A 14,002-nucleotide genomic window follows, 5' to 3' on the forward strand; every position below is an offset into this window, starting at 1 on the left:
GAGATGTGTATACGAGACAGGTTCTTACATGAGGCCAGAATCCACTGTAACGAATTAAATTGTCAAACAATTTAATATTTTTAATGCTAATAAGCATCTATAAGAATCCCCTTTTTTAAACCTGTGAATAAATTTATAAATTTTTTAAATGTTCATAAAAAAGAGAATTCATATGTTTGTGCATCTTGAAATTAATATCATCTATACGTTTTCGTGAAAAAATAATCTCGAAATCATTAATATTTATGAAATAATCTTATTTTATTATTTAATTGTTTTCAATACAATTTATTTTTCCATACACCATTGTTTAAAAAAATAAAAAGAGTATATGATAAAAGAAAAAAGTAATTCTCTCCATACCTTGTTAGCATTACATAATTATGCATAAGTAACTATATATTTCTATACTAAATAAAAAAGTAGTTATTTAGAAATATGTAGATAAAAAGGTAGAGAGAATATATAGAGAGAAATAAGGTAAATGTTGTACAAACTTAAAAATATTTTTTTAAAGTTTCTTCCATGCTTAATGGTTCAGTAGACGGAGAGAATCTTTCCACCGGTTTACCTTCCTTGTTTATAATAAATTTAGTAAAATTCCATTTAATATCGTTAGTAAGGAGTCCTTCTTTCTGGGTCTTCAACCACTTCCATAGCGGATGGGCAGTCTCTCCGTTTACATTAATCTTCTCAAACATGTCAAAAGTAACATTGTACTGCTTCACAAAGTTTAGTATTTCCTCGGAAGTGCCCGGTTCCTGACCAGCAAATTGATTAGAAGGAAACGCAAGAATTCGCAAGCCTTCCTTCTCACTATATTTATTATATAACTGCTGGAGTTGCTTGTAATTGGTATCTGTTAAGCCACAGTTGCTGGCAACGTTAACAATAATGAGAACATGGTCACGATATTTCTCCAATGGGACATTCTTGCCCAAAATATCGTTTGCATGGAAGTCATAAACCGAGGTAGCTGATTGCCAGTCGCTGTCTTGATTAAACTCCGATGATGTGGGACATTGAGTGCCTTTATCCTTGCAATCTTCTGCAATGATTTCCGAGATGGCAAGAAGCAGGAATATTGCGGCAATTCCTATAAATAATATGATACATTAATATCTATTATATAAAAGATAGTTTTTCTTAATTGTACTTTCAATGTTAATCTTTTTTTTTATTTATCTTTCAAGGAAAAATATAACAAATTGCATAAAATATCATGACACAAGATATGTAAAAACAGATCATATTTTTGTAATAGTTAAAGGAAATTGCAAAATAATTTCTTTCGTATACTTATATTATTAAGAATATTGGTTTGAATCAAATGGATAATAATTTTATTGATTTTATACTTATGTACAATATTTGTTTTATGTTAAAAATTTCTTCTCATTGATATATGTTACATTTATATATCTTTATGTATGTTTTATGTTAAATATAGAGAGTAGATATGAATATAACTAAGAAATACAAATTTAAAAAGCAATGTTTTTTCAGACTTTTTATTGTTCACACAGTTTTTACAACAATAGCAATGGAAACATTTAAGATTTTATGTTATTATAATTATATATTATTGTGTGGCAATTATTCTTTCACAGAGAAGAAAAGGATTCATCATTTATGATTAATTTAACCAAAACCTATTTTAAATATAGATAAATATTATAAAAAATATAATCGAATTTTCCTGAAAAATCTTTTTAAGAAACAATTTTTTTGTTTCTTTATTTTTTATTCGTAGACAATGTAGAAAACAAAAGCCGGCCGCTATTTCTTATCAGACATTGGAAATATTATGTATGAACGATTAGTTGGGAAGATCCAGATTAATTTCTAAAAAGGTGATTCTTGATTTTCTTTAAATATGATATATACTCACGTAGCATCTTCGATTGCCGAAGATAACAGTTCCGAAGTGAGGGCCGAAAATGTACGTATAATAATTATAGGTATATTTTAATGTTGTAATAAAGTGAAAACGTTTTATTGTACGTATTATGAAAAGTGACACGTATACAACTCGATACGATAACACATTTGGATGATCACTGCGAGTGACACGCAAAACAACTTTATTGGATTATAAAATCGCCAGCGTTCGACGACGAAAATATATATACCTAGCTTGCAAACTCTTTGTCAATAACTACCATTTTTATTTCTTGGAACCTTGAAGACACACTGACCTCTATCCTTGAAATACGTATCACAGCCAATCACAGCAAATCCAGGTTTTAAAGTCCTCATATACGGTGTTTCATAAGTTCAGTATAGAAAATATTTAACAAACAAAATAAAACTTTTATTTATATAATCTGTTTAATATTTCTACTATTATTCTCAATATATAAAATTTCTAATTAAAAAGCGATTAATGGTCATATACATATATAAATGGTATTATATACATTAATAATGCGGCGGTTTACTAGATTGGTTTTATGAGACATCCTATACTTCCAATAACCAGTGTTCATTGCGCCATCTAGAAGTAAATATTCATTCAAATAAAACTACAATATCAAAATGGCGCCAGTCCGCTCAATTTAAATGTATGTATATATGTATACATATACATATATCATACTGCATACATACATACATACATCAGCCTGTGTTGTAAATAAATATTACAGCCTTGTAATTAGAAATATATATCAAAGATAAATGATAAAGCATATATATAATTCAGAACATTTGTTACCAATTATTGCATATATTTTTTAAATTTATATTTTCCAAAAATACAATTTCGAAAAATAATAGAGTATTATATATAAATAAATTTGTCATTAAATGTTTTATTATATAATTTTTGAAATTCTGAGGAATAAAAGATATAGGTGAAAATATTAAAAAATCTAAATGTACAATTATGAAATATATATTAATCTTGATTAAAAAATTTTCATATTTTTAAGAATTTATTTTAAATTTATTAAACATTTAAAACATTCTTTAAAATTGTTCAGATTTTCAAATATTTAGAAATTGATAAATAAGAAATTTTTGAGCGATATATTATTTATAAGTTTGGTTTTAATTTCATTAAGATCATCTTAATTAAGTAATGTCTTAAGATTACATCTTAAAATTGTATAAAATAATATGTATTTTAAATAAAGTTAAATATAAGAATCAATTTTAATTGAATACTTTAGAATATTTTAAAATTCACATAATATGTATGTACATATAAAGAGTTCTTTAAAAAAAATACGATATATCTACATACATATATCCGGGAAAAAATTTTTCATATAAGAACATATATAAACATATATTAAAATATATAATTATATATAATTATACTTAATTAAATGCGAAATATGTCCATACATATCCATATACATACATATATATATACGTGCGTGCGTGCATGCGTGTATATGCTATTACTTTTTCAAGTTTTCTGAAGTATTCCATTTGTATAAAAAAATCTGATAAGTGTTATAAAATTTTTTAAAATTATATGAGAAATTCTAGGAAAAATTTTTACCAGAAAATATATAAAACATTTTTTCTCGCAATTTTGCTCATATTAATCTTAAATTATCTTTAAAAGATTATTTTGATCTCTAAATAAGCGAAAAAACATTTATAAGGAAAACTTATTTTTAATTAACTGTTTTTAAAATAATTCGAGTCGACATATTATATCATCAATATCCGTGTGTTTTATATCCTAGATAGACTGCAGTCAATAAAAATGCAAGAGGAAACTTATACAAATAATTGATTCATTCTAAAAAAAGAATTTTTATTTACAAATCAAAGTGTAATCATCTACGCCTTATGCATATTGGGACGCATCGCCCAGACACACAAAGCAGATATTGATGCCTTTCCATGTGGACTGGGTCTTACCAACCGCAGTGTTACATAATGCACATAAATAAATAAAATGAGAAGAGAGATTTCTTGGAGAACTGAATATGATCGAACGAGTTTTAAACCTCCGGCAAAGATAATTAATCGCTTCTTCCCAGCACATTGACATTGAACCGTCGATCTTCCTCGTCCGTGACGTGTGGGATTTCCAATTGGTTTCGTCGCTGTATTATATATGTCATTATACATTTATTTATATATATATTTTGGTTAAAATATAACAATTTAGTCAGTGTACGTACATTATGGATATATCGTTGATCGGTTTACTATCCCTAAATTAAATAGTAAATGTTTTACTATTTTATCTCTTGCAATACTTTTAACAATCAAATAATATTGATGCCTATTCTAATCCTGTTTTTGCGCACCTTCTCTACATATTACGACATACATCATTAGTCTTTTCTCCCACACGTTACGCATTTCGAAGAACTCAGGATCTGAGAATTCTCGTTGCATGTGCAAACTACAGATTCAAGGAAAGTTTCTTTAAAAACAATGTTATAAAACCAGGAAAATACATATCTTGTAATATTTGAATCTGCATATACGTAACATAATTCTTTATATCAAAAGGCATTTAAAACCTTTTTTCTCAATTTTTTATTAATAATTAAGATATTTTCTTCTTAAATTGTAATATTTTTGCAAAATTGTATTTGACAAAAATTATATGTATGTACAACTCACAAGAATATAAAAAAATTCATTTTATCTTGTTTTTTATTTTATATATATATATATATATATACATAAAAAATAATAATAAAATATAATATAAAGTTCAGTTAGTGTACATACATTATGGATATATTGTTCGGTTTACTGTCTCAAAATGTTTTACTGTTTTATCCCTTGCAATACTTTTAACAATCAAATAATACTGATGATCCATTCTAATCCTATTTTTGCGCACCTTCTCTATATATTATTACGACATACGACATTAGTCCGATCAGCAATGTGCGTTTTCTTCATCGAGTTATTCAACATTGAAGCAAAAATGGTCATTTTTACTTCAATGTTGAATAACTCGGTGGAAAAAAAATCGGACATTGCTGATCGGGTACTGATATTAAACTCGCGTTTGCGCACGTGCACTCGCGGAGCAAGTTTCAAACATGAAACGACGCAGGCATAGAGGCGGTCGTAAAGGCTTAAACATAATGAAAAAGAACAGGCAACAGAAAATAAGAATTTCAACCTACCAAAAACCGTATGGAATACACGGTTGTTAATAGATAGAAATTCTTATTCTTTGCAAAGAAAATTCTTATTCTCTTTTTATTTTTGTCTGCTCCTTATTCCCTTTTATTGTGTTAATTAACACTGTAAATAAATGATAAAAAGGAAACATTTGTTCCTTCAGGCTCCACCAAACAGTGGCTCGATGTATTATAATTACAAAGGCTTTCACAGTATCTATCTTCTTAGAATAAGCGATGCATCGTCTTGTTTCACAATAGTCGATTGCACATTGAACATTGGAGCCGAAGGCAGGCACAGTGACGGAGTATTTTACAATAGCGAAATTGGCAAACGTTTCGAAGCTAATTCATTTAAACTGCCGAAGCCAAAGCAAATCGAAATTGGCGGACCAGCATTGCCTTATATATTTTAGTAGCTAATGAAGCCTTTCAACTTTCAATGTACATAATGTGGTCATATCCAAGAAGTGGAAAACTAGATATTGGAAGAAAAGTCTTCAATTATAGGCTCAGCCGAGCAAGGCGCGTTGTGGAGAGCGCTTTTGGAATTCTAGTCACACAATGGAGGATATATCAAAGGCCAATTATAGCAAATGTTATGAACGTATAAAAATTTGTACAAGCAATATTAGCGTTACACAACTTTATTATTAAAAATGAACGCTTTCGAATGCTGTAAGTCACATTTGTATACGATTTTTAATTTGGTCGAAAAATGCCTCGGAAATATTAGACAATTATTAATGCCAGTGATGACTGGACGCATTATTGAGGTAATTGCATCGAAGTCCTCAACAAGTAGAACGTATATATGTTTGAAAATTTTTTAAATAAATTTTTTTATAAATTAACCCGACTACGCTCTTACTTAATAGACTGTAAAATCAAAATATAATAATACCTTAAAGACGAGTCTAAAGTTAGGCTCTATGATAAATGTAGATTTATTTTGACAATTTTTGATCTTTTTATAAGGTTTTGAGAAATTACAAAAAATATTAGAAAAAAAATATTTGAAAAATATAGGTGAGAAATCTGTGCTATCTGAGATTCAATTTCTTTAGACGATACATTATATAAATTAACAATTGTCCTGCTTGTTATATCCTGGAACGACGTACTGAGGACGTGTAATAACGACATTCTCACGACTATGGATGTACATACTAAGAACGTCCACTGGACGTAAAAGAGCGGTACTTTGTACGTCCAAATTACGTCTATCGGACGTCTTTGGGACAATTTTAGTATGTCCTTGGGACGTCCATGCATGTCGAGTGGTACGTCGTAAGGATGTTTTTTGGACGTCCAAGTGTAGGTAGGTTCTTCTCAATTCGACGATTTTTCATAGAGTTACCGCTATTGAAAGATATTAAAAATTTGAGCTAAAATTTAGTGGCCCGGTTTTTTGCGGGTGAGTGTATAAACAAAATATCAATAAAAAAATTAATTCAAAAAAAATTCATACTGGACAGAAAAGATAACAGGTAAATATATCTCCTGAAAATTTTATAAGAATGTTGCGCAATTACTGGTTTCAAATTTGTACAAAATTTAAAATTTTTATGTAGCACATCTAATTAGTAATTAATGATCAAAATAATTTTTTTATTAAAAAAAAGCAAAGCTTAATCTTTGATATTGAATCCGTTATTTTGAATTTAAAAATGTTAACTATAAATTTAAAATCAGAAGTGTAAAAAAACCCTTACGTATAAAATTTTAATTACAATCAGTTAAATTTTTAAAAAATTTGGTCTGCATATTAAATCTGCTATTTCGATTTTTTAAATTTTGACTTTAAATTTGTAATCAGTTGTAATCATCCTAAAAAACCACATATACTAAAATTTAGCAAAATATATTCAAAAAAGTTTGTACAATAAAAAGTTTAAGGCGCTAAGTATCAATTTCCGTTAAATATTGTTAATGATTATAATAATAGTTGTAAAATAATAATAATAGTACAAATAATAAGATTGGAAGGCGCCATTGTAATTTTGTTAGAATAAACAAATATTTTTTAAATTTAAAAATACGATTTTTTTTTCATTTTAATTTAATTATTAGAAATTAAACAGCATTCTACAAAACTGATTCTTAACTGAGATCCCTATAACCACTCACTACTACGTCAGATTGTAACATCAGAAGCAAGAAAACACAAAATGCTTGTGAAATATGTTCAAATAGAAATATTTTTTCCATAAAATAATAGCATTTGCAATTGATAAAATAGACTTATAAAATCTATTTAAACTATTTTTTTGTTTCAGAGCAAAATTAAATCATTTATTTTTATAAATATTTTTATTAATTTGAAAGTTGTCTATATATTCGGAATTGATTTGGCGTTTGTTATGCATACTTCATTTGCATAAGATGTATGATTATTTATTAATTAATAAAATAAAAGGAGATATATATATATATATATATATTTTACAAATCAATTCTATTTATTGTTTTATTAAAACATTTCCATTTTAATATATTTTACAAGAATTTTTATTGTGTAAAATTGTGACATCAGAAGTAAGAACTTTTCTTGCTTCTGATGTCACAATCTGAGATAATATTAGTGGTGAGTGAACAGTAGCTTTAAGACGTTGCTGGACACGAGTTATTTAACAAAAAATTCAGTGTTTCAGTATGACCAGATCTATAATATCTTTACCCTTTTAAATCGCCACTTTCCGGAAACACTGTACAATATACCGAAAATATATTTCTGTTTTACTATACTGAAAAATACAAAAGCACCCATACTTTTACGATGTATTAGGATTTAGTTTTGAGGGTTTTACAAACTATGGCATTATTTAATGTCAATATTGTCGAAAACATTCCAATCACAACTATTATTTCTTAATATTACTCTGTGATATTTAGTCATTTACTAACAATTTAGATGCATGTTTGTACAAACTTAAAAATGGAGCTTCCTAAAGAGCATTTTTTATTTCATGTTACATTATCAGTGAAGCAAATGCTATTAGAGCTGAAATGGGAAGTCTTACCGCACCTCGCGTATTCTCCAGAATCATTGCATCTGATTATCACTTGTTCCGATCGACGCAACGAAGCTCTAAAGAATACACACTTTCATAATTTCGAAGTGCAAAAATTTGTTAAATATTGGTTCAACTCTAAAGAATTAAGAATCTTTTTATCGTCGCGAAATCCATCTTTTGTCAGAAAAATGAAATAAGTTATAGAAAACAAAAGGAAAGATATTGATTAAGATATTTGTATAATAAATTAGTTTCTGAGAAAAAACCCTCAAAATTAAATCATACTCCTAATACCTACAAGGTGTAAATAGGTACTATTGATACGAAAAATCGACGTTTCTCAAGTTTCAATATTTGTCAAGCATCCTGATGTATGATATTCGTTTCTGACATTCTTGCACCTAATCTTCTTTCAATGAAAATCGATGAAATTGACATATTAAAAACAATGGCGGTGATGTAGTTTAAAGAACTGACCCCTGAACTCAATAAGCAAAATGTTGACAGTACACAATTTGCCAACAGATTCAAATAGAATATTGCAGCGGATTCATCAACTGACAGCAGATAATAATAATAATAATATGACAACAGATTACGGAAATCGAGCAAAACAAACTGAAGTAAAAAACTTAATTAAACATATGAATAAGCCATTTCTCAAGTATGAGTACATCTAATGATTGTCTATAGGTGTGTTTCGTTTCATGCATGATGCGCATAATATATTATTTTATCCTGGTTTAACATCGGCAAAGAACAAGAATGAAATGATATATCATGCGCGTCATGCATGAAACGGAATGCACCCTATACAAATCTGCATTCATACATATTTATAATGTATCACGGTACACATACATGTGACAATGTGTCCATCTGTTCGTGATTAGAAGCATCGACATCTATCTTAAATCCTTTCACCAAACGAGCGCTTCTCTCTATTAAAAGCATGAGTATTTCTTTTTTTTTTTCAAACACGCGATATCGCCGTTACTGCTACTTAAATTTGAATTTTAAAATGTAGAGTTAAGCTATATGGTTTCCATCTTGCTCACACGATTATACCGAGATTAATACCTAAAGTTATTTGTGCGTTTAGTAAATACGTCGTATTCTAATGCGTGCCCTGTTGTTCACAATCGCTCGCAGCAAGTATTATTGGCTTCGCGCGAGAAGTTCAAGTCTCGCTTAATTCGATGTCAATTAAATTTAATTTTAATATCTTCGAGTATTCTCGCTCGCTTCACGTAATAACCCGAAAGAATTAAGTATCAGGGGAACATTATTGGCAGTGCCGTATTTTGTATCTTGTTTTTTTTTTAGATAAGTGGTTCTCAACCCTTTCAGCACCTGGAATACTATATTAAATATTCACTATTTAATCCATTGAGTGAACTTCACCTGTACAAGATTGCAAAATTAGGCGTCGCATAAAATAATTAAGCGTCATGTAAAACAACTTGCTATTCTACATTCTAAAAGAAATGTAAAATGGAAATTCTTTGGATACATTTTTATAACTTATTTTATAATCTCTAATTGTCATATCATCAGATAGATGTTTTACTTACAGAATAAAATTAACAATTAAAAATTAATTAAATGAAATTGAATTGTTTATCAGTGAAATTAAAACAATACAATAAAAACAAATAAGTTTAATTAACGTACAAAAGATATGTTGTGATGTCCATTTATAAATGATAATTTGAGATATCCTAAATACAAAAATATAAATTCAATTTCATAGAGTGATTGAACTACAAAAAATACTAAAACATATCAATTATTTCAAGTTATATTTTCATATGAAGTGTTCAGTATATCCAGAATAAAATATAATTTGCATTTGAAATTCGTATTTATATGATTTTTGTGTTATGTAATATTTGCGAAGGGGGTTATAAACTTTGCCGTGGAATAAAACAAAATTTCATAGAAAAAAAACAAACATTCTTTTAATGATATATATCATATACTTAACGATATATAATCTTTAATAATTTAAAAATATACCTTTTAAAAGTCTCACAAATTTTCCAAAGTCTCAGATATCATCATTTCAATACTACTTTTTATTGCGATGAAGATTAAACAATCATCGATACAGCCTGGATAGTAAATTGCATGTCAAAATATAATTTACTATAAGCTGAAATAATGTTTTCTATAAGAAATCTATATACATAATTTGTAGTAAAAAATAATTAAAATATTTAAAATTGTATGATCAGATTACATTATAATAGATACGCAAGTTTTCGAAACATCCTACATCTTAAAATTGAATAATATCTTAGTTCTTATTAAAATTCACTTATATATCTTGCTTCTAATCGCCTCTCGTTTACTCTAAAATGGTCTATGAGATAATACGATTGAGAACCACCGGACCCAAACAGTCTATATTTTATCACACCCCTCCCTGTGCAAATGCGAAATTTACGATAGACCGAAGAGATGATCTCAGCGATTAGGCTCCGTGACTTCGTTGAACAGCGGCGTCAACGAATCCATATCTTGCAGGCCATCAAAATTACCAAGAGGATCCAGATCGTCCGTCTCTGTGTCGGCTTCTCCGAGAAAACTGGCTTCCAAAAGATCAGCGACATTCCTGCAGAGACTGCTGGAAGAAGCGGCTACGGCAGTGACATCGACATCAGTGCCGGCCGTGGCGCAGGTCACGGAGGTGTTTGTTGCGTCGCCCTGTAAACTGAGAGAATTAAGAATGGGACTGGACAATATTGGCTCGCCTGGATCTTGATACACCTCCTGAGACTGTATTGTGTGCAGAGGTGTCGACGGGTACGATCTGGAGCCGTTACTGTCCTCTGTATACGATGTGTACGCGGACACCGGCGCCGGCAGCGGCGTGTTCGGATACGATCGCGATTGCATTATTTTCTGTAACGCGCCACCAGCGTCGAGAATGCTCGACGGATCCAACATATCTTCTTCCGACAGATTTAAATTGGCATTCGGCAAAGCGTCAAGAACAATCGCGTTGTTCAATGTATCTTCCGTAGTCTGTTCAGACAACATTTGCAAATTTGATTGACCATCCTCGTCTAAGATCGTAAGAATGTTATTAATATTTTCGGATGTGATCGACTTGTCCGTCATCAAAAACTGCTGCTCATCCGACATGAAGTTTGTGTCATCCAACAGATACGTGCCCTCTTGTCCGATGGAAGAACCGAAGTCATTGTACTCGCTCGGTACCGGGGTAGGTGCAACGGAACTGCTTGTCGACGGATTAAAGCTCTGACTCTGCACCAATGATAGACATTGCTGCGTAGAAATTGGAGACATTAAGGACATGGGATTCACCATCCTGTGTAACGGTACCGATTGCGATCTATAGTATAATTGCTCGTTACTAATTGGCAAGTGTCTGCCAGCATGAAGAAGCTCCGTGATCTCCTGGTCGGGCAGAGGTGGCTGACCCTTCTGATATATGTTCTTGATCTCTTGTAAATTCTCTTGACTCGGATAATTGATTAGCAATTGTTTCTGAGGTGTCAAGTCCAGAAACGCAGTACATGGTGGTCTCTTCAGAACGACCTACATCAGAGAAACATTTAATAAATACTTTCAAGAAGATAACATATTTTTGCTTGTAAATTATTTTGTACATATGCGCCTTTTTTTTGTAAAGAGAAAAGATTTTTATAATTGTTCTATTTTTAATTTAATTAAATAACAAGAATTGTGCTTTTAGTAAAGTTAAAACGAAGATATATCGACCAAAATAAGCCGATACAACAACAAGCGCAAACATCTGAATGATATAGTGTAATAAAATTATAATACACATTTGCAAAAAAAAACAGCGATATTGGTTTCGACTTGTACTCAGATTTTTTTTTAGTAAAGTATTGACCATTAACACGAATATTGTGAATATTATATTTTGAATACTGTATCGCATAAATATCTGCGTTTGTCGATTGTATATGTAGATTAACTGTATTGACCTATATATATTTAAATTCTTTAGTGTTATTGTTAAAGAAGACTTGAATATGAGTTAAGCTTATTTGTATTGTCAATACTGATTTCGATCTGTACCTCCGACGACTTAGTCGTTGCCACTGTCAGCACTTGCCGCGGGTGTTCCGCTCCGCTCGATGTTGGTACAATAAACGTATCCGTGGTTTTGATGGTATACGGCACGCTGCACGATATGGAGCGAGAAAGCGTCTTTTGACCGCGCGATCTGGAACTGCCGGCTTGCAAGTTACTGCGTGATCTCGGCACTGGTGTATTACGCGGAGATACGAATGGACTTGCGTTCGCCGAGTTTGACTTGGATGCGCGGCCGTTAATGGGAGAATGTGGTCCGGGTGAGATTGGGGTGAAGTTAAATGTTCTACGTCGCGTATTTGGACTCTGTGGCACAGTATTGGCTACACTCGGTGCTGCCGCCTCTTGGACATGCTCGACATTCGTTTCAAAACTGACACGACGTCGCGTACTGCCCGGATTAGGGTGATTTAGAAGTGTCGGGAGTATGAGATTGTGCTTCTGTGCGGGGTCCCGTTTCTCCACGGCAACGTTTTGCCGAACGACAGTCACGGGTGTCAAATCAGCAATAACGGGATTTGCTTTCAAATTCTGTTGCAATATCAATCGCAGTTGCGACACCTTGTCCTGAGTCTCGTTAGCTTCGACGTCAGAACTAGACGAGCTACTTTGAAAATACTGTAACAACTCCTCCTCCTGCTCCTGTGAATTACTCCCGCCGTTCATATAGTCCGTGTCGATATCACGGTTCTTCTCGTCTTTGAAGACCGGCTCTTGCAAGAGGCGGATCTGGTCCCTCGTGAGTAGTCCCGAGGATGTCTCCACCATGTTGCCAGTAGTGGAACAACTCTTCAATGAGTCAATATCACAGTTTTTAGCAAGTTGACTATCCGCAGTCTCAACTGCTTTGCACTTGATAGATTTTGAATTGCTAGCTAGTATCACTGATATTTTGCCGGCGCGTTGGATAGACGCTAACTTGGGTAACAAAGCGTTGGAATGCTCCGGATTCTCCTCTGTGAGCTTCGTCTGTTTCTCAGGGCTGGGCTCCTGTTGTGCTATAATTGGATTATTGGCACGTTTCCTGGAATTTTTACCTTTGACATCGCGCTGAGCATTCAACATTACTCTAGGGTTGCTATTACTCTGTCTGTCATCGCGCGATTGTACCACTAGGTTATCACAGTTAGACTCTTGGGAGACATTGCAAGTTTGTTGCTGTTGCTGCTGTTGATTGCCAGTTTTCAATACCTTTTTTTGCCGATTATAGACTACCGTAGATAAGTTCAGTTTTGCCAATGAGTTTTGTGCGACCATTGTTGCTGCTATATTTGTACCTTGAGGTGACTGGTTGGACTTGACCTTCTTGCATCCTTTGCTGACATTTCCTTTACTGTCAATAGCTTTTTCTTTGCTCTGTGAAAAAAGAATTACATTCAGGATGCAAAAATATAATTAAACAGTTCTCAGTTAATCGTATTAATTAAAGTAGAAATATTTTATATCCTAACTTTTTTAATACAAAAATTTTATAATATAAAAATATCTGATCATGAGCTTGACAACATATAACCACTGGAAGTTATTCCTTTTTTTTTTTCAATAAAAATTATTTTAAAAAATAGAAATAAAAGCAACAACCTTTAATGGCCTCGACCTTGACATATGTTGCCAAGATCATGATTCCGAACAACATTCAAAAGGTTTTAGGTATTGTTCGGATACTTTGGATAATGCTAATGCCGGCGGTACTGTAACTTTCAAGCTTTATAACTTGAAAAGTGCTTAATAGAAATATATTTTATTAGAGTGTTTTAAAAGTGTCTAACTCTTGAGTTAGGTTAC

The 14,002-nt window shown here is 31.4% G+C and overlaps 2 protein-coding genes across 2 annotated transcripts; both read right to left on the reverse strand.

Annotated features, from left to right (window-relative positions):
- Positions 1-320: 320 nt before the first annotated feature.
- On the reverse strand, positions 321-2,150 carry LOC105458625 (probable phospholipid hydroperoxide glutathione peroxidase). Its single transcript, XM_011704091.1, has 2 exons — positions 1,892-2,150; positions 321-1,096 (listed from the first exon to the last, which is right to left on the reverse strand). The coding sequence occupies exons 1-2, from the start codon at positions 1,896-1,898 to the stop codon at positions 498-500; spliced, it is 606 nt and encodes a 201-aa protein (XP_011702393.1). The 5' UTR covers positions 1,899-2,150; the 3' UTR covers positions 321-497.
- A 7,303-nt stretch (positions 2,151-9,453) lies between these two features.
- Positions 9,454-13,573, reverse strand: LOC105458627 (the record flags this gene model as incomplete). Its single annotated transcript, XM_011704094.1, has 2 exons — positions 9,454-11,695; positions 12,203-13,573. Coding segments are annotated over 2 exons (2,469 nt in total), but the record flags the coding sequence as incomplete, so codon positions are not given.
- Positions 13,574-14,002: the final 429 nt, after the last annotated feature.

The sequence above is a fragment of the Wasmannia auropunctata genome, unplaced genomic scaffold (genome assembly GCF_000956235.1).
Source record: "Wasmannia auropunctata unplaced genomic scaffold, wasmannia.A_1.0 LD334502.1, whole genome shotgun sequence".
NCBI classification, from domain to species: Eukaryota; Metazoa; Arthropoda; class Insecta; order Hymenoptera; family Formicidae; genus Wasmannia; species Wasmannia auropunctata.